This window comes from Archocentrus centrarchus, chromosome 20 (genome assembly GCF_007364275.1).
Source record: "Archocentrus centrarchus isolate MPI-CPG fArcCen1 chromosome 20, fArcCen1, whole genome shotgun sequence".
Taxonomy (NCBI): domain Eukaryota; kingdom Metazoa; phylum Chordata; class Actinopteri; order Cichliformes; family Cichlidae; genus Archocentrus; species Archocentrus centrarchus.
The window spans coordinates 31,173,578-31,199,678 of record NC_044365.1 but is presented as its reverse complement, the minus strand read 5'-3'; the positions used below and the strand labels follow the sequence as shown (position 1 = coordinate 31,199,678).

General features: G+C 43.5%; 2 protein-coding genes across 2 annotated transcripts in view; one reads left to right on the top strand and one right to left on the bottom strand.

Moving 5' to 3' along the window:
- The window catches only part of bmp6 (bone morphogenetic protein 6), a 46,750-nt gene extending 40,761 nt beyond the window's left edge, over positions 1-5,989 (top strand). Inside the window, exons 5-7 of the mRNA XM_030756242.1 lie at positions 2,798-2,874; positions 4,263-4,373; positions 4,786-5,989. Of these exons, the coding sequence (XP_030612102.1) occupies positions 2,798-2,874; positions 4,263-4,373; positions 4,786-4,935 (338 nt within the window). The 3' untranslated portion in view covers positions 4,936-5,989. The remainder of the gene's footprint in view (positions 1-2,797; positions 2,875-4,262; positions 4,374-4,785) is intronic.
- Positions 5,990-6,608: 619 nt separating this feature from the next.
- On the bottom strand, positions 6,609-14,515 carry txndc5 (thioredoxin domain containing 5). Its single transcript, XM_030756244.1, has 10 exons — positions 14,250-14,515; positions 12,301-12,453; positions 11,747-11,852; positions 11,544-11,640; positions 10,675-10,790; positions 10,262-10,348; positions 9,685-9,855; positions 8,995-9,077; positions 8,574-8,703; positions 6,609-8,305 (listed from the first exon to the last, which is right to left on the bottom strand). The coding sequence occupies exons 1-10, from the start codon at positions 14,432-14,434 to the stop codon at positions 8,183-8,185; spliced, it is 1,251 nt and encodes a 416-aa protein (XP_030612104.1). The 5' UTR covers positions 14,435-14,515; the 3' UTR covers positions 6,609-8,182.
- Positions 14,516-26,101: the final 11,586 nt, after the last annotated feature.

Sequence of the window (26,101 nt, the reverse complement as noted above, 5' to 3'; positions counted from 1 at the left end):
CAGACATGCAGCAAACTGCCCTTCCTACTGGAAAGGAAGGAAGCCTAAAACTAGGGAAACACCTGACTGTATCCTGACTGTTACAGATGACCCTTTCACCTCACTACGCCACTGACTGTCATGGCCAGTGTTACCTTTTGTTTCCTTCTTTGCACAGAATGAACCCATCTAATCACATGACAGATTCATGTTCTGTTGCAATGGAAAAAAAAAAGAGACTTCCAGCCTTGTTTCCAAAAAAAAGTTGGAATTTTGTGAAGACATTGATGAAAACCATTTCCAACCTTCATGCATTTCAAATGCATCCATTGCAAATACTCAGGAAGCTTGAAACTCATTTGTTTATTGAATGTTACGCGCTCATTTTGATTTTGATGCCAGTAACATGTGTGCCAGTAACATAGGGGGTCGTCTGATTGTTGTGGCTTTACCTTACAATATAAAGCACCTTTGAGGCAGCTGTGTTTGTGATGTGGTGCTTGAATTGAATTGAAGAGGTGATGCGGCACAGTCCCAATACTTAGCATCTTATTAGTACCCATTATAGGCATGGCTTTATTGTTATAATTATTTTAGCTGCTGTTTGGTAGATGTTCTCATATAAAGTGCATTATTATTATAGAGCAGCTGCACATTTATAGCACAGTTGGTAGAAAAATGAAGACTAAACACAGGCAGTGCCAGGCCTCATGTGTCTCTTTCTGTCCCCTCATCTCTTTGGTCTGAGATGAATCCAAGCAGCAAACCCAACGTTGCTCTTCCTCTCCCTGTCTGCGTCCCTTTTTGTATTTGAGATGAGGCCAGCCAAAACACATGGGTCTGGGCAGTGCAGTCAGTGTGTCTGTTCAAAATGGAATTTAATTTGATGACGAAATCATAATGCAACCAGCTCTGGTGAATTTAAATTACAAGTCTCCGCTTTAATGAGTAGCTAAGTGGGTTTGGCTGTTAAATAGATAAACATCAGGTCATTGGTGTGCGTCTGTGAATGCTCATGTGTACGTACCACAAGTGCAAGTGCCGCTCGTAATGAATGATAGACGTACAGATGTAAGGGACCAAAATCAATGACCCTTACATAATTGAAATTTGTTTGTATATATGTCTGTGTGCATGTGCGTCTCCCTCCAACTCCAGCTGACTAAACAAGGCTGCTGTCGGTGAGTTGGTGAGGTGAGTGGCTGGGTGGTGGCTGTGACTGAGTGACAAATCCCCGACCGCCATCTGACTCACACTCACACAGACAGACAAACAGAAACACACACGCTAACTGTTCTGGAAAAAAAAAAAAATCAGTAAAATCCCAGTTGCTTGCATGGACAGTTGATTTATTCTGTTGTTTATTTTATTTTATTACACCTATTTATATATGTCTATAGATGATAAATAACCACGAGCATGAGCTGACAGGTTAAGAGTCTGTTTCAGATTTGAAAAAGTAAACATCAGTTTCGGGTGCGAGGGCCAGTTGCATTTAGATTCAAACCTGTGAATGTTTTTATTGTTCTCCTTTCAGTCTCAATATTGATGCAGTTCATTATTTTAGCCATTGACTGTATATAGAAGATGGCAATAATAATGATTTGTGAAATCCTGTATTTAATTCTGGCAGTGGTATAAAAAAAAAAACAGCTTTTGTTTTTAATTTAATACCAGACTATAAACGCTCTCATTTCTGCTATAAAGTTGGGTATTTTAGCAAGTGAATCTGTGGGGGTTGACTTGCTTTTGCTGCCTCAAGTGGCCATTAGATGAACTGCATGTCTTGGCACTTCAACCTTGGCTTCGTTTCTTAGCCCTGGAAATTGCTGCTCAGTTGTAATCCTGGTCCCAGGCTGGACTTCTGTTAAAACAGTTTTATAATTAACTTTGCAGTAAGAGGATGTGCAGACCAGCAATTGACTGCAATTAAAATCAGTTTGCAGGATTGCTTCAGGTATTGAGTGGCATCCAAGACGCTACTGGTGTGCGTGCGTGCGTGTGTGTGTGCGCGTGTGTGTGTGCGCGCATGGCTGTAGAGGCTTCACATAGATCAGAAACCAGGACCAGTACGACTGCGTTTGATTGCATTCTCTGCCTCGTTCTCTGACAGGTTAGTGGTGAAAATGTAATCAAACCCATAAAATCCACGAGCAGGACAAAGTAAATAAGCAAAAGGGAGACCTTGAAGCCTAAGTGGAAAATCTGTGTCACCATCTTGACTTCAGTGTGGTGAGCAAAGCCAGCAATGACCTCTTCAAGTTTGAAAACCAAACCTATACCTGAGAGCGTCTGTCCCGCTGCACAGAGCACAGATGATTAGGAACAAACTGCTGGGCTGGAGAGTCCATAAACACACTTGTCAGTGTCTCACCGCTTGTGCTTATGCCAAATAATATCTAACTGCTGATGAATTCAATTAGGCACGCGTTCAAATGCATTAGACAGCAAATGAATGTGAAGCACGTACAGTGCAGCGGCCGCTGTAATGAGCACTTGCCTGCGCTCCGGTCTACGCCCTCGCATGCGTCTCCACCCAGTGCATTACACGAGGCGTGCTGTGTTATTCTTCTGCTCTCAGATTCACTATGTAATGTGTCACCGGACTTCACTGGATATTTTTACATCATTTACCAAAGGAGAGGCTTTCACTTTGTTTTATCATCATGACGCTGTGACAAACTTTCCACACGCTGCGGGTCACAGTGATGTTGAAGCCGATGCCAGGTGCAAATCGTGATTCCAAGTAGAGCGGCTCGTGCGTGGAGAGGATCGTGGTAATATGTGCACCCTGACGGTTTCCGTTCTTCTCCTTCAGATTACAACAGCAGCGATCAGAAGACGGCGTGCAGGAGACACGAGCTGTACGTCAGCTTCCGAGAGCTGGGCTGGCAGGTACTTCCTTCTTCTGCACATTTTAGCTCCACTTAAAAGTTTCCTAGTACACGTGTACTGACAAAGTAAGGTGGTCAGGACTAGTTTAATTCTAATCTGGCTGTATATTATAGTAATATGGTAAATGGACTAGTTCTTATACAGCGCTTTTCTACTCTGTCTGAGCACTCAAAGCGCTTATACAACACATTTACCCATTCACACAAGCACTAACATGAGTAAGAGAGCTAAGTGCTTTTATTGTCTAACATTCACACCAATACTCCAACACTTACGTCAGAGAGCAACTTGGGGTTCAGTATCTTGCCCAATGATAGTTTGATATGCAGCCCAGAGCAGCCAGGAATCAAACCGCCGACCTTCCGATCAATAGGTGACCTGCTCTACAGCCATCCCATACATAATATAGGCAAGAGTCGCAATGCTGAAATAGCCCATATCACCCAGGCCACAGAGCCTAGTTAAAATCTGAGAAGTACACTGAATGAACAAAACTAGTGATCATGGTCCTAATCAATCGTCACACATTACTGGTTACATTCTGAAGCTAAATATTGATTGCTCACTTAGGTAGTTATTGTATGTCAGACATAGAAACCAAAACATCCTAACTAGTTAAGTACACTAGACTAAAGTGTGTCTGTGTGTGTGTGTGTGTGTGTGTGTGTGTGTGTGTTTACTTGGAGACAGGAAGAAATAAAGGAGAAGGGCAGAGTTGCAAACACAGTTCCAAACAAGCTGTTAACACAGCACTGACATCTAGAGGGAGACTGCCAGCAATCACACACACACACACACACACACACACACACACACACACACACACACACACACACACACACACACACACACACACACACACACACACACAGAGAGAGAGAGGAAGGGAACTGGAAAGAATGAAAGAGGCTGGCAGAAGAGTGAACAGGTAAAGGCAGACAGTTTATTAACACTGACAGGAAGATGAACTAGATCAAAACAGAAATTAGAGCGAGGGGATAACATGCTGACAGCTCGTCAGACGTGAAGACAGAACGAATGGAAGGAAGGAAGGAGGAGAGAGCTTCTCTGAGTGCTTTCACAGACAGCACTGTACGGGCAGGGATCTGTCCTCAGAGAGAAAGTTAACTCTGAATTTACCAGCAGCAGTCAGGTGGTAACATGGAAAATTATGTTTTTTTATATTATATATATATATATATATATATATATATATATATATATATATATATATATATATATATATATATATATATATAACTGAGTAACTTGAACAGCTGTTCATGAGAGGTATTGGCACATCATTGTTTAATGCCACTTACATTTTGATAGTAAACAGCAGAACAATTTTCTCCACAAAACAAACTGATTTCGTGTGTTTCTCTAAGGACTGGATCATCGCTCCTGACGGCTACGCGGCCAACTACTGTGATGGAGAGTGCTCCTTCCCCCTTAATGCCCACATGAATGCCACCAACCACGCCATTGTGCAGACGCTGGTAAGACCGTCCCACTATGGTTTACCACACTAAGTATGTGTGTATTCTTGACACAATGAGGAAGAAGTCATTTTAGGTCTGTCTCCCATGTCTGCCAGAATTTTGTGGTAGTCCTCATACAGTTTGTCTTGTGGATTTAGGGGCAACACTGCAACAAGATATAAAAGTGGTCTACTGTTGAGATCATTTCTAAATAACCTATAAAAATAAGAAGTGTTTTGACAATGTATTTTTAATATAGTCATCGTGTTTTTATTTGTTGTGCGACTGCTGTGTGACCTTTTTTATAAAGATCAATTAATATGTAGTGTTCTTATTCTGTGGCACAGTCCACTGAATTTACTTGTCATGAACCATCTGCAAAAAAACAAAACAAACATGTTGATGTCAAAGTCTTCGTCATTGTTTCCAGGTGCACCTGATGAACCCCGAGAACGTGCCGAAGCCGTGCTGCGCCCCCACCAAGCTGCACGCCATTTCAGTGCTCTATTTCGACGACAACTCCAATGTCATCTTAAAGAAATACAAGAACATGGTGGTACGGGCCTGCGGCTGCCACTGACGAGGACCGGCGGCGCTTCATTGAAAGTTGGGTGACGTTGACCTCAGGTAGACACCAGATTCCCGCCCAAATCTTCAACACGCAAGGAACGTCCAGCCTGAAAGATCGTTCTAGTCCAGTAATTGTTCACCTGCGAACATATCAAATAACAAGTCACCGTTGCAAATAATGATGCTATATGGGCATCATCCATAGGCAACTTCACCCTGTTCCAGTCTTGAGCCACCAAGTTGTCTACCCCCCTTTCTGTTAGCTGTGGACTGGGGTCTTCACTTCATGGGTCTGCAACTGAGTGAATGACTGTGTGTGTGGAGAGGAGGGAGCGTTTAAGTTTGTATATTATGTGTTTACTGAAGTGTGTGTATATGAATGCCTGAGAGGCTACTGCACCTTCTCCCTCTCCCGAGAAGGTGAAACTGAACTGTTGTGGGACCAGTCAAGAGTGCTGCTTTCTTTCCCGTTTTCCCTCTGACATAAAAAAAAAAAAAAAAGCAAGGTGCATCAGTTCTCACAGGAGGCTCAAATAGTTACTAACAAACAGCTTTCCTACAGCGCGACACTGTAGGGCTAACAAATTTCTAAATGATGTGAATCGGATGGGGAAACACAAGCTTGACTTTCTTTTTTCTGTGCAAATGTTGTTAACCAAAACAATCTAATACTGAGTGATACATCAGAGTCAGCACACTCACAGTTCCTTCCTCCCTTCTGCTGTTTTTTCTTCTCGAGCCATATTTGCCTTCCCAAAAATATAATATGGACTGAACCAAAGTGACCGCAGGCTATTTTAGCAGTGGACCGCTCCAAATACCCCCCCTCCCCCATGTCAATATTTGCCAGGCTCTAGCTGAGCTGCGATTCACCAGGCTGGTTCAACGTGATGCATGTTGTGGCTGAACTTATGTTTTTCTCCAAAGAACCGAAGAATACAGCCTTATCCCTCGGACATACCACAAACGGCCATTTCCATGTTGCTGCACTCGCAAAGTTAACAAACGCTTCCACTCCTGACAGCCCATCAAGAAACAGTGGAAAAACATTTAGCTTTCAAAAAAAAAAAACCAGCCCGCAGAACGGTTTCTGTCAGCGTGCTGAAATTAGCCGTTTGCTTTCTCAACCCTGAGGGTGAGACTGTGTTCGGATGCAGACAGGTGACAAATTAATGGAAAAACCTGGGGCGTTCAGAGGCAGGGATCAGGTTTTTGTGAATGAAACACTTGGATCTTGATGGGAATGATCTGGTACCTCTGTGGCCCTTGAGTCACCAGATCTTATCCCAGTTTAAGAGCTTTGATCGCAGTCGTCCCTTAATTTAATACAGTGTTAAAGAAGCAGTGGCTGTTTTTTTCCTTTAGTTTGTCACCCGTCCTCCCAACTGAACGTGTAACTGTGAGCTGTGAATGACATGGACTCTTTTAGGAAGCAATATTTTAAAGAAAAACTAATACCAGTAAGAATCAGAATACCTTACGTGCCTAACCAATCATACATTACAAAATATACCTCTGGTAAGCTGCTGTTTACATTTGTGATCATGTTAAGACTGTTTTTTCTTTTTTTTTCTTTTTTGTAAATACTTGTACATTCTCAGCTTATTTATTGCACCTTTTATTAAAAGAGAAAAAAATCACATACGTTAACAGAGATGCAAGAACAAAATGAAAATGCAAAAGTTATTTTTGAGAAAAATTTATTATGAAATCTCATGTTACATTTTTGCCATTTATTCACTCTTTTTGTACAAAATCTGTGGGTAGTGCACAAACTATGACCCATGAAAAGCAAAAAAAAAAGACTGTCACTGGAGTTGCTTAGACCATGTGCTATCCATAAAAACCTTTTACTGAGGAAAAAACCGCTGTGTCTCAGACTGTTTGAGTACCTGGGTTATACAATAAATGGTGCCCTGCATCACACGACACATGCTTTCCACATAACCTGGGTCAAAGAGCGTTTGCATAACAGGTGGGTGCAGTTTACAACATGATGGTTAATCACAGGAAGGTGTGCTGAAAAACTGCAAATGCTTTTTCACTCAGGTTTGACCGACATTTGTTTTTAGCCTTCGACCAGTTCCAGCCCATTTTCAATGGTTAGCTGTGATCAGACCCCCAGCATCCTCTTTATACAGTCCAGTGTCCAAAGGTCAACATCATCCTGCTGCACTGTTCTTCTCACTAAGGTAATAATAAACAGCAATCGTGGTGTGAACGTGGACATGGCACCCTGAGCAGGAGATCTCAGTGACAGTGAGTGACCCTGCTGTCATGTCTTTGTCCACCTCCGGGTTCCTAAATCCTTCCAACATTAACATTCCAAGAATACAGAGATTCACATGTTTTAACATCAACGAGGGATGATCTCAGGGTGATTTCGCACCAAAGATGGGCTGTCCAATCAGACGCAGTAATAATTAAAAAAAAAAGATCAGTCACAGACAGATGGGGCAGCACGGCCTAAGACTCCAGATGCTAGGAGGAGTAGAGAGGGACGGTCGATCATGGAGATCTTTTACCTTTACTTGAAATAAACGGTCAGAATCTGGTCATCATGACTAACAGGAGCAATTATCAGACTCTGAAATCACTGACGCCTCCATCACAACTTCTCCTAGTCTATGTGGTTGCTTCCCTGAGAGTGAAGTCAGACAGGCCATCGCTGGCACAATGATGAAGCACCCTCAACTTAACACTACTTCACATTGGAGTGTCACAACTTTTACAGCCATTTGAGTGACAGCAACTCAAAGTCAATGGCTCAGGATATAAAAACAGATTTCATGTATACAATTTAGCATTGAGAGAGAAAAATAAATGGATAGAGACATCAGAAACAGTTGATTTAAAAAAAAAAAAAGAAGAAAAAAGTAGAAACTTTAGTGCCACCGTTTTAATAAACATTTTTTGTATTCTTGTGAAGAGTTCTGGTTCTGAGCAGTGCTTAAAAAAGTGGTTCGTTACTTCATCTCCAGACCCAACCCATCTCCACATGGTTTAAGGTTGGGCGAGAGCAATAAGAAATACATTCACCTTCCAAACACTCCTACCGAATGATTCTGTACTTGAATACCGAAGAAAGAGCTGACAGCGCCAGCCTGTCATTGGCTGACCGACCGAGTGGGGGGAGAGACAGAGAGGGGTCTGGCTTCTGTAGGAGACAGAGTGGTGTCCTACTGGCCAGACGTGCAGTGTGGGCGAACAGCTGTGGGGAGGGAGAGAGGAGAGAAAGACTGCCGATTTGCCCGTTTCTACAGCTCGTCTCTCGCCTGCATCATCACAAAGCTGTGCAGGTTCTCCAAATCCCGCCCGCCGTGATACTCGTCTCCTAGATGCCCCGCCCTGAAGATGATCAAGGTGGGGTAACCACGCACCTGGACAAGAAAGAAAGACCACCACCAATATTGTCAACATTACACAACCTCTCTGAAACATCCATAAATGTGTGTGTGTGCAACCAACAAATGTTAAATCTGCCTTAGGGGTTCAGTTCGTAGTATCTAACACACTTAATAACACACTTAATCCTGCAGATATAAAGTTCACTGAAGGATATATATGCCAGAAAGAGGCCCTGAGTGCAAAGCATTCACTGCTTGGACATATGAGTGGGGTGGAGTGGGGTGCTTCAGATATACTTACAGAGTACTTGTTGCAGAGTGTGCGCTCAACAGTGCAGTCCACTTTAGCAATCTTGACATCAGTGAGACCAGGAAATTCCTTCTTGGAAAGATCTTCCCATGTTGGAGCAAGATTCTTACAGTGACCACACCTAGACAGCAGGAAAACACAAGAATGACATCACTCTGACTGACTGACAAACTGCTGGCAGCCAGTGTTTGAAACACATTTCCAATCAAGAGTTTAGTCACGGAAATAATCACAGCTTTAAGTGTCTGCAGGTACTTAAACGTTTGTTTAAAAAGTACACAGTCCAACTCTTCTTATTCTCAGTATTTTAAACCCTCTGTTGCAGACAAAAGCTCAGTGTTCTGAGGTGACACAATGCATTTTACATTAACACACTATAAAATATCCAAATGTGTTTCAACAATGGTCTTACCATGGAGCGTAGAATTTGACGAAGGTGAATCCTTTGGATATCGTCTCCTCAAAGTTGTCCTCATTCAGGACCAAAACACCGGACTGCAGAAAGAAAGAGGACAGGAATTACATGGATCCATATTTACCTGACCGCAAGGACTGCATTAATCTGTTAGTGGACAGTGACAGTTTATGGTCCCCAGTGATAGCCACATCAACTCATTTATAAAAGAACATAATGGCAACAGACTTCATCAGATCAGCATCAACAAAATGACATCATTTAGCAGAAAATCTCACCGAAACAGAAGCACCAAGTTCAGAGATCTGCAGTGTAACTGTAGTATACAGACGAACTATCCACGCTTTTATTGCAACATGAAATGACTGCTGCTCACGTGCAGCAGATTTCCACTAATAGTGCCTATAAGAAGTGTCCAATGGAACCTTTAACTGTGGCATGTGACAAATACACAATTCAGTTCCTGTAAGGATCACAGTAACTTGACTACAGTGCAAGGACCCCACTGAAAGCCTGACAGGCTGACCTCCTTTAAAGACCACCACACTGTGCAGCTGCTGTGTATTTACAGTCTCTGAGCACCAGCTCAAGGTGGCACAAAAATGACCCACTTCAAAATAAAAGGAACAGGAAATACACAAGAGAACACCAATATATTATTTCAGCACTCCATTGAGCACACCCAACCTTTGCTTCCTCTTCAGCTGGCTCATCAGTAGGGATCTCATTTGCATTTGGCTCCTCCTTCAGCTCCTCTGGCTCCTCCTTCTCTTGCTCCTCAGTGAGTGCAGCCTTCAGCTGGTTGTCCACAAACTCCTTGAAGGAGTCCAGGTCTCTTTTTCCTTTATACTGCTCTGCCTACGAAAAGAGGACGAGAAACCAAGAATTACCGCAAACAACCTAACTGTGGGGCATCGTTTTGTTTTGGATGGAGAACTATGCAGGAGTCAAATCAGAGATTTTCCTTCCTATGACCTCTGAACCGAACGAGCCTGGAGGCTTGAGCTTCCCTCAGTACACTTATTAAGAAAAGCAGGCAGTTTGTTTACATGCTAAGAAAACGACAGGTATCAAAGGCGTTTCTGAGACCTTTACGATAAACTGATTATACTCTAATAGCACCAATGAAAACATCAACTCTTCTTCTGCTCTGATTACCTTGCTGGGTTTTACTTGCTTTCAGGTTTGTGCCTTTAACTATTTAATGGAAGTATCTACAGGCCGTGCATGTCCACACAGAGGTCGTCCCAAACCTTTTTCATACCTTCTGTCCGTTGTAGAAGAAGAGCAGTGTGGGATATCCCCTCACACCATTCTCAGAGCACACCTCATAGTGCTGAGTACAGTCCACCTACGTCACAAACACATCAATGTGTGTTATTAAACAGGAATGAAACATCACTGCAAACCATCACTCTGTGAGCTGTTTGTATAGCGCAGTATGCAAATAGTTAGCTCCTCATATAATCAGCATCCTGTTCTGTCACACAGGATCCTGACAGGGTAGTAAATTAAGAGCAACGTTTGCCGTGTGCCACATGGATTATTAGCAGGAAGTTAAAAAAAAAAAGTAGGAGAAAACTTTTCTTATGCAAGGAAAATGGACATTACTTTAATACTTGTATTTTCCTTGTACTGTCCTCGCATCTGTTCTGCTGTTTTAACATCTGAACCCACCTTTCCTATCTTCACATCGTCAGAGTGCTCAAAGGTGGTGGCCAGCTGTTCCCACGTCGGGGCCATGGCTTTGCAGTGGCCGCACCAGGGTGCAAAGAACTTAATAAAATGGGCGCCTGATGGTGGAGAAAAAGAAAACGCAGCAGGAAAATTTTAGACAGGAAAAAAAGAAGAAGAGTAAAAAGGCTTGCGGCCTACACCAGCTTTTAGGTCATTACACATTTACACAAATCCACCAAAGTGAGGCTGAAGTTTATTAGTTCAGATGTTTGCTTTGATTAATGTAAAAAAAGCTGATTTCACTGCACACGCAACACAGCCTGCTGTACATGGATATACACATCTTACAGGTTATATGAACCAATTAAGCAACGTTTATTGCAGCCCTGTTGCCAAGATGTGAAGGTGGGACCTATAAACACCATTTTAAAAATACCCATGTCATATCCTGTTGGTTTTACCTCTCCAAACAAGAAATAATTTAGTTTTTTCTTCAGAACCGAAACATTCAAGTGCAGTGGAGCTTAAGAGCCGTAATTTCAGCGAGACAATTATCGTGAGCGACGTTTATTTCCAGAAACGTGAGGTGACGGGAGACGAGGATTTTACAGTCAGCTGGGTTTGACTGACGCTCGGGTGTTTGGGTGCTGAAATGTCAGTTATGTAAATCGAGGGCAACGAGGTGTTTCCATTCTCCAGTGTGAGATCCAGAAACACTACTTGGTGTGGCTGAAAACTGAAAGCACATTCAAAAATGAAGACAAAACAGAAACGGCTTATCTGTAACAGCAGGATGCAGCTGCGTAAATACACAAATTCACTTTGCTAATTAAGTTACCGAACTGAAGCCTTCCACAGCACATCTTTACCTTTGGCTACGTGGGCCTTGAAATTGTGGGCAGTGAGCTCATACATTCCCTGTTTGGGCTCCGGGGCTTTAGGAGGCTCCAGTTCAGTCTCTGGTTCCTGCAGGACACGCAACGATATCAAGAAGCATGAGCACCACTCGTGCACTGGGTTGACGACATGAGGTGATAACCGATTAAAAACGAATGAACACTAAACCACTCACCGAAGGCTCCTCTTGGAGTGTCTTCAGCATCCAGGTCTCAAGAGACTGCAGATCTCTGGGTCCCTGGTACTTTACTGCTTCCTGCTCAGGCTTAAACAACTTGAGTCTGCACATAACACGAGAAATTGAACTCCATGAGATGCAGCATGGCAGACTTCTGATTTAAACCTACCGCTTGATGAGAGAGAAAGTTAAAGTCGATCTTAGCTATAAAAGCACATATCCTGTCAATGATTATGCAGTAATTTGCTGCATTTGCAGTTAAAGTATGCACGGTGCAACATTCAAGTTTTAGTCATTAAGATAATGGCAGAATATTCAACCAAATGCAGGTCAACGTGTCACTCCTCTGTCAATCAGTGATGAAAATGACTGTTTACTTCCATGATCTAAGAGGAGTTTGAGCCTACATACTTCAGCTGCTGCATTACAATATGCTGCGTTTCTGTAAAACTGACATAAAAAAATGAAACAGAGCAATTTTAAATCAATAAGTGAAGTCAAGCGACGACGCCAAGATATGAGATGAGAGCTGGAGTGAGTCCAGTACTTACGTAGGGTAGCCTCTAACACTGTGGACATTGGAGCAGAATTTGGTGTCCTGGACACAGTCTACTTTCACCACGTACACCGGGGGGTCGTCCATGCTGTTGTATTTGTCTGCCAGCTCATTCCAAGTCGGCTGTAACCTCTGGCAATGGCCGCACCTTGACATAACAGTGGGTGAAACGAGGGATTTAATGCCTTATGAACAGGAGGGTTTATATTTTTGTAACAGTGTATGTGAACCTTGTATTCTGGATGTGGACAGTGGCACGCTGCTTCAATATATCTCTACTTTCTGCTTTTTAATTCAGGCTCTGTTATGGGACAATAAAACCAACATGCAGATGCAGTTCCTTAACAAATTAGCACAGCCCTTGATGTCATTCATTCCCCCTCCCATTGTGAAAAGGTTACACAATTTTGTGTGTAATGACAGCCCTATCTCACATCATTTTTTTTTTAATTTAAACTGGCATCTGCAACTGGGTCCTTCCTGACGCAGCGGCAGCAGACAGTCTGGGTGGGAAAAAGACCATCCAGCTCAATCATGGTGAGCTGCCTCAGGGCTGCATCTTGAGCCCCCTCTTGTTCAGCCTGCTTTACCCATGACTGCACTGCCACCCACGCCACAAACCACACCAATAAGTATGCAGATGACATGACTGCGGTGGGCCTCGTTAGGAATGACAATGAGGCCGATACAGAATGAAGGTGGAGCAGCTGAGTCGTGATGACGGTCCCACATCCTATTCCTTAACACAGAAAAAACAAAGGTGATTGTGGTGGACCATCAACGGGGCAGCTGTGGAGAAGGTCAGCAGTGTCAGGTTTCTCAAAATCCACCTGGCAGAGGACTTGATCTTCACCCCCAGTACTGCAGCCATCATCAAGAAGGTCCAACAGAAGCTCCACCCACTTTGGAGACTCAGGAAGGCAGGTCTCCACACTATTCACTTGACCACCTTCTACAGGGGCACCACTGAGAGTATTATGACCTACATCCTCACCTCCTGGTTTGAGAGCTGTAAGAACTACAAGAAACACCAGCTGAATAGGTTGGTGAAGACAAGCAGAGGGATCATAGGCGACCCCCCCCCCCCCTCCCTCGCTGCTGGACATCTACAGCGAGCACTGCGTCTGTCAGATATCCTAAAACACCCTTAGCACCCATCTCACAGCCTGTTCTCCCAGCTACCATCTAGGAGAAGATTCAGAAGCATCTGCTGTAGATCCAGCAGACTTTTCAGCAGCTTCTTTCCACAGGCTGTAAGAGCACTAAATGAACTGTGACCTTCTTTGAACATTCACAGAATCTTAACTGCACTCCAACAGGATGACACTGGCTGAATAATAATTTGTGCTTTTCCCTCCAGCTCCCTGTCTACACTGCAGTGCATGGTGGCCAAATGAAACTGAATAACAATAGCGGCATTATAAATTCTTGCAAACCGTGGAGGACCTCTAGGGGTCCGTGAGCCCCGGTTTTGCAGCAGCTGATATAACATTAGTCAATCAGTGCGTGCCACGTCAGCGCAGCACAGTGAAGAAGCGCTTTGAACTGTGGCTGGGCAGCTCTGAGTAACGGCGGGGTGTTTTTAACCTTCTGCTAGAAAGTTTTACATTGCACGTCTGCAGCAAGTGAACACTGAGCACAAATGGCAGCGAGATCCCACGTTAAATAAAGAAAATAAATGAAGTGTTTCAACTCGTTCAAGTGCACTGGGCTATTTGTCTTTGCTAGTTAGTAGCTAAGCTAGCCTCACTGAATGAGCCAAAGGAATGAGCTAGTGCTAACTAGCTAGCTTGCTAATTCGCCGGCTGGCTCTACACCCGAAGTATCTGGGAGACTTTTGTGTTGTCGGTGTTAATGGAGAATATTAAAGACAAAAGGCCAGTTTCGAAGCACTTACTTAACGCTGTGTATGTGTGTGTGAAAACTTAGTAAGCGTTTACTTACCACGGAGCGTAAAACATGACAAAGTGGGGTGCAGTGGGCACCGCCTCGTTGAACATATCCACCGTGTACGTGTGCTTGGCATGCTCATCTTCCTCTGCTTCAGCGTCGCATAACACACTCGCAAACAATAACGACAAATGAATAAAACACAACAAAACGGGTGTGCGGTGCAGAGCTGAAGCCATGGTGAGTCTCCGTGGGTGAACAGTGTCCCTGCTGGTGTGAAAGGGCTGACTTTCTGGGAGCACGCCCCTCTGACTAATCTGGATGGGATGCTCGAAGATGGAGATAACTGCAGCCGCACATGGGCGTGCAATCACGGTGCTGTGTAGATCTACGGCGGCCCTCTCGCGCTTTGCGACGCTATCAGATGTGACAGGTTTACAAAGAACTAAAGCCTGTTAGGTATTACCGACTCTACGGGGATGAGACGGTCTACAAATATAATAAGTTATCGCACTGTTTCCGTACTTGTCCTGTGAGATTTAGCACTTACTCAAAGAGTAACAGAGTATTTAATGAATAAAGTCTTAACTGTTTGCATTTACTGACACTTGCTGCTCATGCACGGTCTTGTTAAAGCAAACAGCGCTTAGTTGCTTCTCTAGATTTGTTGGATAATTAACTTTATTAAAATTAAAAATGTGGCAATTCAAATACTTATTGGTCACTTTATTAGATTGCTGTTCAACTATTCATTAATGCAAATGTCTACTTGACCAATTGCATGGCAGCAACTCAGTGCATTTAGGCATGCAGACGTAGTCGAGACAAAACAGAAACGTCTAGGATGGAGGTTCAGACCAAGCATCAGAATGGGGAGGAACGGTGATTTAAATGATTTTGAACGTGGTGTGGTTGTTGGTACCAGTCACGCTGGCCTGAGTGTTTCAGATACTGCTGATCTACTGGGATGGGATCTTAGAGACTGACCATCCATGGTCCAAAAAGAGAAAATATCCAGTGAGGAGCAGTTCTCTGGGTGAAAATGCCTTGATGTTAGAGGTCAGAGGAGAATGACCAGACTGCTTCCTACTGTAGGAAGGCAACTGACTCAAATAACCACTCGTTACAACCGAGGTATGCAGAAGAGCATCTCTGCATGCACGACATGTTGGACCTCGAAGCAGATGTCAGCAGCAGAAGACCACACCAGGTGCCACTCTTGTCAGCTAAGAGCAGGAAACTGAAGCTACAATTCACAGAGGCTCACCAAAATTGGACAATAAAACAGTGGAAAAATCTTGTCTGGTCTGATGAGTCTCAATTTCTGCTCCAACATTTGGACGGTAGGGTCAGAATTTGGCATAAACAACATCACAGCAGGAATCCATCCTGCTGTGTGTCATTGCTTCGGGCTGCTGCTGGTGTAACGGTGTGGGGGGATATTTTCTTGGCACCCTTTGTGCCCTTTAGTAACAACTTAGCATCCTTTAAAGATCACAGCCCACTTGAGGATCGTTCCTTTATGGCCACAGTGTACCCATATTCTGATGGCTGCTTCCAACTGGATAACCTGACGTCACAAAACTCAAATCCTCTCACGCTCATTTCTTGAACATGACAATGAGTTCACTGTACTCAAGTGGCCTCCGCAGTCACTGGATCACAATCCAGTAGAGCACCTTTGGGATGTGCATTCTGGATGTGCAGCTGCAACTCTGGGACTCTATCATGTCAACATGGACCAAAAATCTCTGAGCAGTGTTTCCAGCACCTTGTTGAATCTGTGCCACTAAGAATTAAAGCAGCTCTGAAGGCAAAAGGGGATCCAACTCAGTACCAGCAGGGTGCACCTAATAAAGTGTAGCGTCATTAAATCCCGGCATTTTTATTTTGGATAAATGTATGCAACACTTCATAGACTTCGCTAACACTTTAACACCAAATTTAAGATGATGAATGTGAAGTTAAAACTGTAAATGTTACAGGGAAGTTGATGTCATGTAGAAAAATCAAATTAGAGACATTCAGGAGAGTTTGTTTCACCTCTGCTAGTGTAAAGAAAAGCCAAATTGGTCAATTATAGATGGTCCAGTAAGTTCGGGTCGACTGCACCTCCTTGGCCGGCAGCAGAAGTTTCCTTCACACCTGAGGCTCCCTTTCTTGAAAAGACAGGCTGCTCTCATAATACCCAGTGGTGTAAATCTAGAAGACATCCATGAGAATATGAAATATTGTGAAAACAAACTGCTTTAAAAGAACACATAGTTAACATTTTGCTTTAGGTGAAAAAAAAAATATGGGCGCCGCATCTCAGGTATCAAATCCCTGCAGGTTCAGATGGCAGACAGACTGTTGGTGTTCTGCACCGATGGTCAGATATGAGTCAGAGTTGCCTCCTCCTCATCGCTGGAAATGATGTTTTAAAGTGAGAACATTTTAAGCAAACATAATTAATCCAATTTTTTACACTGGTTAAATAGCTCGTCCCGTGGGGGCTGCAGCCTTGCGTAATGGCGACAGAGGACATAAATCATGCATATATTCCCACGGAGGCGGCTGTTTGCGTGTGTCTGTTCCCAGAGCAGAAAGTACCTGCTGGCTCTGTGAATCGACAGCTCTCTGGAAAGTCCTCCCCTCTTTTATTATAGTCACAATTTCATGAAAGCAAATGAAGACAGTCTTCACATTAACAGCATCTCTCTTTAATCATCCCCCTGTTTTTCCCTTTCATCGGGACAACGGGAAAAGTGGGAAAGGGAAACGAAGAGGTGACAGCATGGAAACAGACAGAGGAGTCGCCTGAAGAGCCGCTTCATTGCAGAGCTCTTTCATATGGTTTCCTGAGTGAAAATGATCCTGCCATGCACAGCTCAAGGCAGATATACACGTTACTGAGGTGTTTATGAAGTGCTCTGTGTGTGTGTGTGTGTGTATGGCTGTGACAATACTTTGAAAGCAGCCAGTGCCTGGAGATTTTCCTGTACTTTTAAACACACACATGATTATTCTGTCCACAGGGAGTGCATCTATTGAAAGGAGAAGCCACATTCTTGTAATGGACTCCGTTGCTGAGGAGGATGCTCTTACACTGAAACCTCTGGTTATAAATGTATACTAAGCTATCTGCAGGAAATATCGTACCTTATTTTCGGAGGTCAAACAAGGAGAAAACAGATACATTCAGAGGGTCAACAGTCTGCCAGCAGCTGGATTCTTTTTGAGATGAACCATTGCAGGTTTGCACTTACTGGAAAAATCCAGGGCTCAGAAACAAAGGTTACACAGAAGCGCCCAAAACTGGAGTTCCTCTGTTGGTCACGTGGGCTGGTTGCCACTCAATCAGTCAATCTCTGTTGACTCCCATTTTAAAATGCACAACTTTGTAGCAGAAATAACCTGTATTTATATGACAAGTGTTTACAGCCTTAGAACAAAAATAGTTTTGACTTCTCTAGCCTCTTATCACACCGTATCTATGGCAGGGTTATTATAGTTAACGAAACGAACGAAACACAGAAAAGTGAAATTGAAAAAACATTGTCGTTAACTGAAATAAATAAAAACTAAAATTCAAAATGAAAAAACGATAACTAACTAAAACTGTATTGTGAGTTTGAAAAACTAACTAAAATCATAGATAAAATGACCTTCCTTTTCTTGTTTGTCATTTGATTTCAAAGCCTTGTGGATTGATCATTTTCCGCTCTCAGAGTTGAAGCTGGGAGCGCCGTCGGTCAGCTGTGCGCGTGCTCACGGAGCTGGTCCACAAAGTAATGTCAGCGGTGTGCCAGCGGCAGAGTCCCGTATGGAGTTTCTCTGAGTCCGATAATACAGATAGAAGAGCGTCTTGTTGTGAATGATGAAAAATGTATGGAACACGTCTCAGTGAGGAAAAAACACCAACGTCAAAGTCACAAGGAAACCGCTCTGAACCGGAGAAATGAGACTACTCGTCGCTGCCACGCAGGGTTGTGATGAACCTGTTCCGTCCTTGTGCGTTTCCGGCCACTTTATCAGTGACAGAATAACAATCAGGAACAATCAATATAAGGACTCGAGGGAATAAAGAGAGTGAAAAAACAGGGACAAATATGTTTGCAGCCAAAAAACTGAGCACAAAGAGGAGGACCAGAAGAAGTCCCAGCCGCATATAAAACACCAGCACACCACCGTAAGGTAATGAAGACACACAATCCAGCTACACAAGCAGAAATGCGACATGAGGTCGGCCACATATCGAGCATCTAACCAAGCTAGCTCCAAAACAGAAGCTGTTGTTAATCTGCTGCACTGACGCTGAACTTTATTGTAGTTTATTGTAGAAGTTATTGAGTTTGGAGTTCATGTTTTTCTGTGTTTCTCCCTGTTGATGTTCGTGTGTGTCCTTAATATTACACACATTTAGCATGTAGTGCTGCTGTCTGTGAACAGCTGGTTGTTGAATACATTTCTTTAAAGGTATCTTTGATTTTTATTACACAATAGTTTTTATGACACAATAGTCACTCTTGTACCTTGAGTCTTGCATCTGACAAAGTATGAAAAACTAATACTGAAACTAACGAAACTAAACTAAAACTAAACGATAATGTAAAACCCAAAACTATTATAACCCTGATCTATAGGCAGGGATTGAAGTACGGCCGGAGCACTGGGAGCACGGACGACGCAGTCTTGATGGGGGTAGGAGCCAAATGAAATGCATGCTGTTATCTTTTTACAGGCAAAACTTTTTGATTGCACCTTTTATAAAGCACCAGTTGGCAGTAATATAAGGGAAGATCCAGGTTGATAAACTGCATCAAGGCCACAGTTTGTGACTGTTTAGGGGCTTTGTGTGCTTTTCGCTTGCTGTTTGGTTAAGTTTAGGTAGCAAAACTGTGGAGTTAGTGATGCCAAGGTGCATCACTGATATCCCAACAGCAGTGAAACCCTGGGAGTGACAACAGGCGTAAGAGCAAATAAGTATGCTACACAAAATGTCAAACTGTTTCTTAAAAAGAGGAAGAAGAAGAAGAAAGCTCAGCAGCCTCACATGCTGCTGATTCACAGAGAGCTGCCTTCATGTCACATCAGAGGGTTTCTGTCTTATTGCTGCTCTGATTTAGTCTGCTGTGCTCACACAAAGGTGTTGGCAGAATGGGAACTCCCACCCACTAAAGTTTATTTGAGCTGTTATATCAAACTATGGCCTTGACGCCCACTAGTGACCCGCAGCTCTTGCTGCTCTTTTACGTCCTGGCTCCTGCTCACTCAGTGAAACACGAATGCCTTTATGGTTAATTTAAAGTAAAAAATTAATCTATGAGGTTATTTTCCTTGACTTTTGCACATGATAAATAACCTCTACGTGCAGGTCGGACTCTCCCAAAGGGGCTCTATTGTTACCGTGGCAAGTCTGCAACCACACATCACTATTTAATCTCAACATGTCATATAGCTGTGGTAAATATGACCAAATTAGCCCCGACATATTTTACATTTATCCTGCTGTAGTGGAGGCCGCATACTTGTGGGTGTCTACTGGTTACCCATTGTTGATAGCTAGGCACCTTGCCAGGCCTGCTATAGCGTGGTGTAATGGGAAAAAGAAAGATGAATAGACTCTGGGGATCCAAGGACACTCTGTTTATTTTCTTAATTTGCCTGAAGTTGGTGGCTGAGAGTGGGAGAGTCAGCAGGTGGTAAACGGGGTGAAAAGTGACAGAATGAAGCTGTATGTGTGAACTTAAATTAGTTTAGGCCACAGTTACATAGTGTGCCAGGCCTCTAAGTTCACTGAGTGAGAAATAACTCAAGGCAGGGGGCTAAGACTGCTCTGAAAGAAGACCTTCACTGGAGGAAAGTCCTTTTTTTAATACAGGCTGGTCAGGCACAGGCCGGAGGAGAGAGGACACCAAATCTGTTCCTGCAATAATCACAGTCTTCATCTTGGACTTGTTTGTACAAGTAATTTATATTGTTTCCTAAAATGTTTCAAATAGTCTAAAAGCATTGGCTTTTGAGAAGATTGTGGAAGCTGTATAACAAAATTTAAATCCTGCACAAGTGCTTCACATTTCACCCTGGCATTTTTGTGTTCTCATGATACCTGCCATTTAACACAAAAGACTTCATGATGAAATGTATATGTGATAAATCATAGAAATTGCAACCACCAAACTGACCCTGATCTCCAATAATAGTACATAGACTCACCAGCCACTTAATTTCCTACACCTTGCTGGTACTGGGTTGGACCCGCTTTTGCCTTCAGAACTGCCTCAATTCTTCATGCCACAGATTCAACAAGCAGCTGGAAACATTCCTCAGAGATTTTGGTCCATGTTGACATGACAGCATCACACCTGTGAATCTCCTGCTCCATCACATCCCACAGGTGCTCCTATGGATTGAGATCTGATCACTGTGGAGGCTATTTGAGTACAGCGACCTCATTTGAGTTGCTGTTGCCTTTATATCAGCACAAAGCAGTCTGACCATTCCCCTCTGACCTCTAACATCGAAGCATTTTCACCCAGCGAACTGCTCCTCATGGGATATTTTCCTTCACTCTATATTTTGTGATTGGCTGATTAGACATTTGCACTAACGAGCAGTTGAACCCAGTGAAGTGTCTTTGACAAACTGGGGTCTGCTTTTCACCGCTGCCAAGGGAAACACTGAGAAACCCTTTAAGAAGACTGTCTGGAACATCTCAGAGTCTATTTCTGACCAGATCTAATTCTGTCATGTAAACATGTGGGAATTACCTCGCTGGACACTCAGTCTTTCTGTAAAAATACTTTACGCATTGTCTTCCCACTACTGAACCCCACACAATCCAAAGCCAGAAGTATTTCCATTAGGAACACCGAGACTCATGGCTGTATCATATCCGGGACACAGGATGTGACCAACAGAGGGGAACCAATGGCATTTGCAGGCAGCTTTTACTGAAACCACTGCTGCATGCACCTGTGCTAGAAAAGAAAACAGTTGGAAAAGGGCTCTCCCACATGATTGGAACACTTCCAGAAAAAAAGATTAAAGTATGGAAGTCAGAAAGCACCTTGACTCTTCATCTGAGTGGCTGAAAAAGGGAGTGAGGAGGACATATAAGAGACAAGGAAGAAAGGAAGAAAGAAAAGGAGGAGGCTTTGGTGGTTGTGGATTGTCATGACAACTCCCCCTGTATCCAAAGTGTTTTTATGTTCTGCTGCTCTCTGCTGGATCCAGGCAGATGACTAAAGCCGTGCCAGGTCTCATGAGGAATCTACAGCATGGAAATACTATCATTTGCCTGTGACCTTACACGGCTGTTTTCTCACTTCTGGAAACTCTACACAGAAGCACAGGTTGGATACTGACTGGAAATCACTGCTGTTTTACACGAAACAAACGATCCTAAAACAACACAAAGAAGGAGCCAAACAAAATGTCACTGCCAAAATATCTTTGCTAAGATTTTTTTTTCTTCTTGGGGGGGGGGGGAGGACACAGCTTTATGAACAACAGGACTTTTTAACCATCATGAAACTGAATCTGCACAAAGCTGGCCACATGAAGTTTAAATTTATGTAAGTAACAGCAATGTTGGTGTGTCAGTGAGTTGACCCATCACTTTAAGGTTGTAAGTGGCATGTAAATGGACTGGTCTCATTCACCCATTCACACACACATTCATACAGTGCTTTGCTTCAATCTGCACCTAAGCATCAGTGGCGGCTCCAGAAATATTTTTCTGCAGGTGCTAAGGGGGGGCTAAGCATTTTACTGAGGGTGCTATGAACAGTGGCGGTCCTAGCCTGTTTGGTGCCCTGAGCGAGCCCCCCATAGCAATTGCCACAGCAGCGCCTACCGCACTACTCCCCTTGGCAGGTAATGAGCGCCCTCTGCCTGCTGTGTGGTGCATGTAGATTTCTGCCACGGTCTGACAGGCAGGTTTTTTTGCGCTTGCTGCGTGTGCACAGACTGCACGTAAAACAGCTGCTCCTGTTGTTGAAACACTGAACATAATTTTGTAATGCTTTTTATCTTGACGCTTCTGTCATGACGTTGTTGAATATATTCCGAACCAAATACGGCACTTGTGTGATGTAATCACGCAAATGCGTCCTCATGTTAGTGGAATCGATGAGCGGAATCATTAAACAGACTAACGATTCCAAGGAATTGAATTACTGGGAACCGGTAATTATAAATGAATTGTGCTTTGTGTTCTATCAATTGTGTAGATGCACAGATTCATCCTAGGCTCAGCAACCGAGACGAGAGAATCCCCCGCCTGCCCCTTTCCTTCTGTTACAACCTGTCAGACCGTGGCAGAAAGCTACATGCATCACACAGCAGGCAGAGGGCACCCATTAACCCACAAGTGGAGTAGCGCGGTAGGCGCTGCTGCTGCAATCGCAATGTGTAGGGGGAGGTGGGGGCGGTCATGCCGTCCTAGATGAGAAGCTGTCCTGGGCGGCTGCCCATGTCGCCCATATCAGGAACCCCCACTGGCTAAGAAGGCTCATTTGTTATTTCAGTTCTCAACACACACAGTCACAAGCTATTTTCTTGGGGGTGCTACGGGGGTGCTATGACTTTTCCAGGGGGAGCTATAGCACCCCCTAGCATCCCCCTGGCGCCGCCACTGCTAAGCATTAACATTCACGCTCACACCTCGATGGATGCATCGAGGTGCGGTTTTTTAGTCTTCTGTATATCAACTTTAACAACATTAGAGAAAGGAAGTTGTCAGCTAACTCTAGCTGGCTACTTTTGCAAGGTGACTCTCTGTATGTCTGCACTGCAGAGCAGCCCTATTATTTGTCAGATTTTGTCATTAAAAATGCTTCAAAATAACAAACATCATAAATGCTCTGTCACTACACAGTCATAAAGGGAGGAATTCAGATGAGCCTAAACCTGTTTTTGTACCTGGCTTTTTAACATGGGAGTCTGTGGGGATAGACTCCCTCTTGGAGCCAGCCATTTTCAGCCCTAAAACTTGCAGCTTTCCTTCAACATATTTTCTACACTATGCAAAAGCTTGATTTCCTGCATTGTAAGCAAACACTCCGACCCCATTTATGCAATGCTAATTGTGCCCAGACTGATCACAATAAAGTTGTAGTTTGGACTGTCACTTTTTCCTCTCATGGATCAAAAAGGTGCCTCAGCTGATGAAAGAACTTACACAGCTCTGCACTTTGATGAATATTTATACCCGTCACATGAGGTGAGACACCGCAGGTGGTGACAGGACCAAGCTCGACCAGGAGGCTGCCTTTTACCGACACTTCTTGGTTCACAGCCTTTCTGTAAAAGCCCCGCTTCCTTCTGGTAAAGCCATCAGGATATACTGACCAAGGAGTGAGGGGGCTGAGGTGGAGCAGAGAAAAAGCCAAACAGAAGAGAGCAGGAATATGAGAGAAGAGGCGAAAAGAGGATCTGGATTTATGGACATCGGAGACATCTTGGCGATTCAGTCAGTCAGTACGACCACCTGTGCTTCCGGAAACCCAACATTTTTGGTGTTTTTAAACTGCCCCCCCCCCAAAAAAAAATAAATAAAAATTACGTGTATGTGTGGAGAAGTTTTAGGTTCAGTTCATTTATCACTATCCTCAACAGCAAAAGTCATAATTTTGCATAAATGATAAAACAGACTTCTTGAAGCATTTACAAACTTTTAAAGTGTCCTTGAGCAAGACACTGAATTACTACCAGCTCCATATGTGCCTTGTGGTTGGACCAAGCCTTTGAAACAGAAAATAGGACTTCCTTTTAAGGATCAGATGAGAATGACATATGATTTGGTTCCAAGAAAAGGAAAGAGGATGCTGTTACATATATGGTGCATGCAGGTATCGATGACAACTTACAAATCAAGCAGCTGCCAAGAAGGCTTGAAGTCACAGGGAAAGCAGGGCTCTAAAGTGATACTTCAGTAGGCAATATTTCATACGAGACGAGCCATAAATGTCATCAATAACTAGAGAGCCTACACTTTGCCTCAGCAAAAGCCGTATATAAAGACCGTCTGTGGTTTTATTCTCTTTGGGTTCACTTTAAGAGCTCTCGAGTACTCTCCTTCATTGCATCAAGGTTTGTTTTTATTTTTCCCCACTTTTGAAAAAAGGAAAAACCTTACAGATGCTGTCACCCACTTACTCGCACGCCTTCTTGCTCTCATGGAAAATGTAAAAGGGGCCCAGCCTTTGAGGTCAGGCTGTCATTGGCAGCGAGAGGTGGCCAAGTCACAAAACAGATGTTTACTGTTTTTCTAAAGATGATTTGTTCTCTGCTCAGTATTGACTCAGGTCCAGGTATAACCTCGGTCACCCTAATAGAGTGCTGAGTTAGAGTGGGATGACGGGGTCACAGTGGCTGTACTGGGTGATGATGTTTTACTGTAAATGAGGGACTGTATGTGTGCTAATTCCATGGGAACTTTAAGCAAGTTATGATTCTGACAGGTGAGCGGATTTGTCCATAATTCAAGCAAATGTGCAATAAAAGGATTGGACGAATCACACGTAGGAAAGTTGTGTCTGTGTGTGTGTGTGTGTGTGCGTGCGCTCTTCTCTGGATGTGTCACACTGTATATGCAGCGAGTATGAATGAGTTTAAGGAAGCCTTGGTGTATTTCTGCGTGTGCATCAGTGCAGCGAGCACCTCGGTGAGTCTGCAGAGGCAGTCATGGACCGGGTAAAGGTCTCTCCACAGAAGCCATTAAGCACTGTGACTGCTGGAATAATGTGTTTGACTTGGCTGCAGCAAAGCAGCAGGTGCTGGGAGGGCCGGCTTGGAGCTCCCGCTCCCTCCCTGCTTTGATCTACAGGCCAGGGACCAGTCTTCCCTTCTTGGTGAGCTTCCCATCCATCGTTTCTTTGTCTTCCTCCGTCTTCCCCTTTGTTCCTCCCTCGCTCTGCCATTCTCACTTTTTCTTACTATTGCTGCTGCACTCTTCCTTGTCTCTGTTGAAGGGCCTTTGAATGTTGCTCTTTTACCTTTTACTTTTTCTTTCTCTGAGCCGAACACCTGCTAGACATCACTGACACTACTGGGTGCAGAGCAGCGAGTACATCTTTAAATGAATGGATTCAGTGGATCGTTGAACGAAGAGAAAGGTTAAACGGCTGCTAACAGTGACATTTTTCAGACTCAGTAAGCAGAGCTACCAACAGGTGGTTGGTGTAAAACTGTTACCTCATCTTTAAAAGAAGTAGAGTTTTATGAAAAAGGCTCATGTGCATTCTTTCTGAGAAGATAGATACTTCTCTGTTGTTGATAGTTGGGACCACGTCCTCATTTGGATTTGCAGCATTTCTCACAGATAATCAGAATCAGCTTTATTCACCAAGTATGGTTTCACATACAAGGAATTTGTTTCCGTCTGTTGTTAGCTCTCTACAATTTACAAACAACACAATATGCAGACAAGACTATGTAGACAATGTACACATTCACATGTTCAACAGAATTTGCATATGTACGAAAATATAAATATAGTGCAAGATAAATAGTTGAGTAAAGTTAGGTGCAGCTGCTGTATTATACAGCCGATATAAGTGCAGTGGCAAGTAACAGTAAACAGCAGTTCAGTTTTTGTTATTAATGAGTTTGATGGCATTTGGAAAGAAACTTTTACAGTGTCTGTTTGATTTTGTGTTCAGGGCTCTGTAGCGCCTGCCAGAGGGTAGAAGGTTAAAGAGTTCGTGTCCAGGGTGTGAGGAGTCTGTGATCATTTTTTTAAGTCCTGGAGGGTGGGCAAAGGAGCACCTATGATTTTTGCTGCTCTGTCCACCACCTTTTGCAATCTGCATGTGTCCTGTTTTGTGGCTGAACCGAACCACACTGTGATGGACGTACACAGGACAGATTCAAAGACTGCAGTGTAGAACTGTTTCATCAGCTCCTGTGGCAGACCGTGT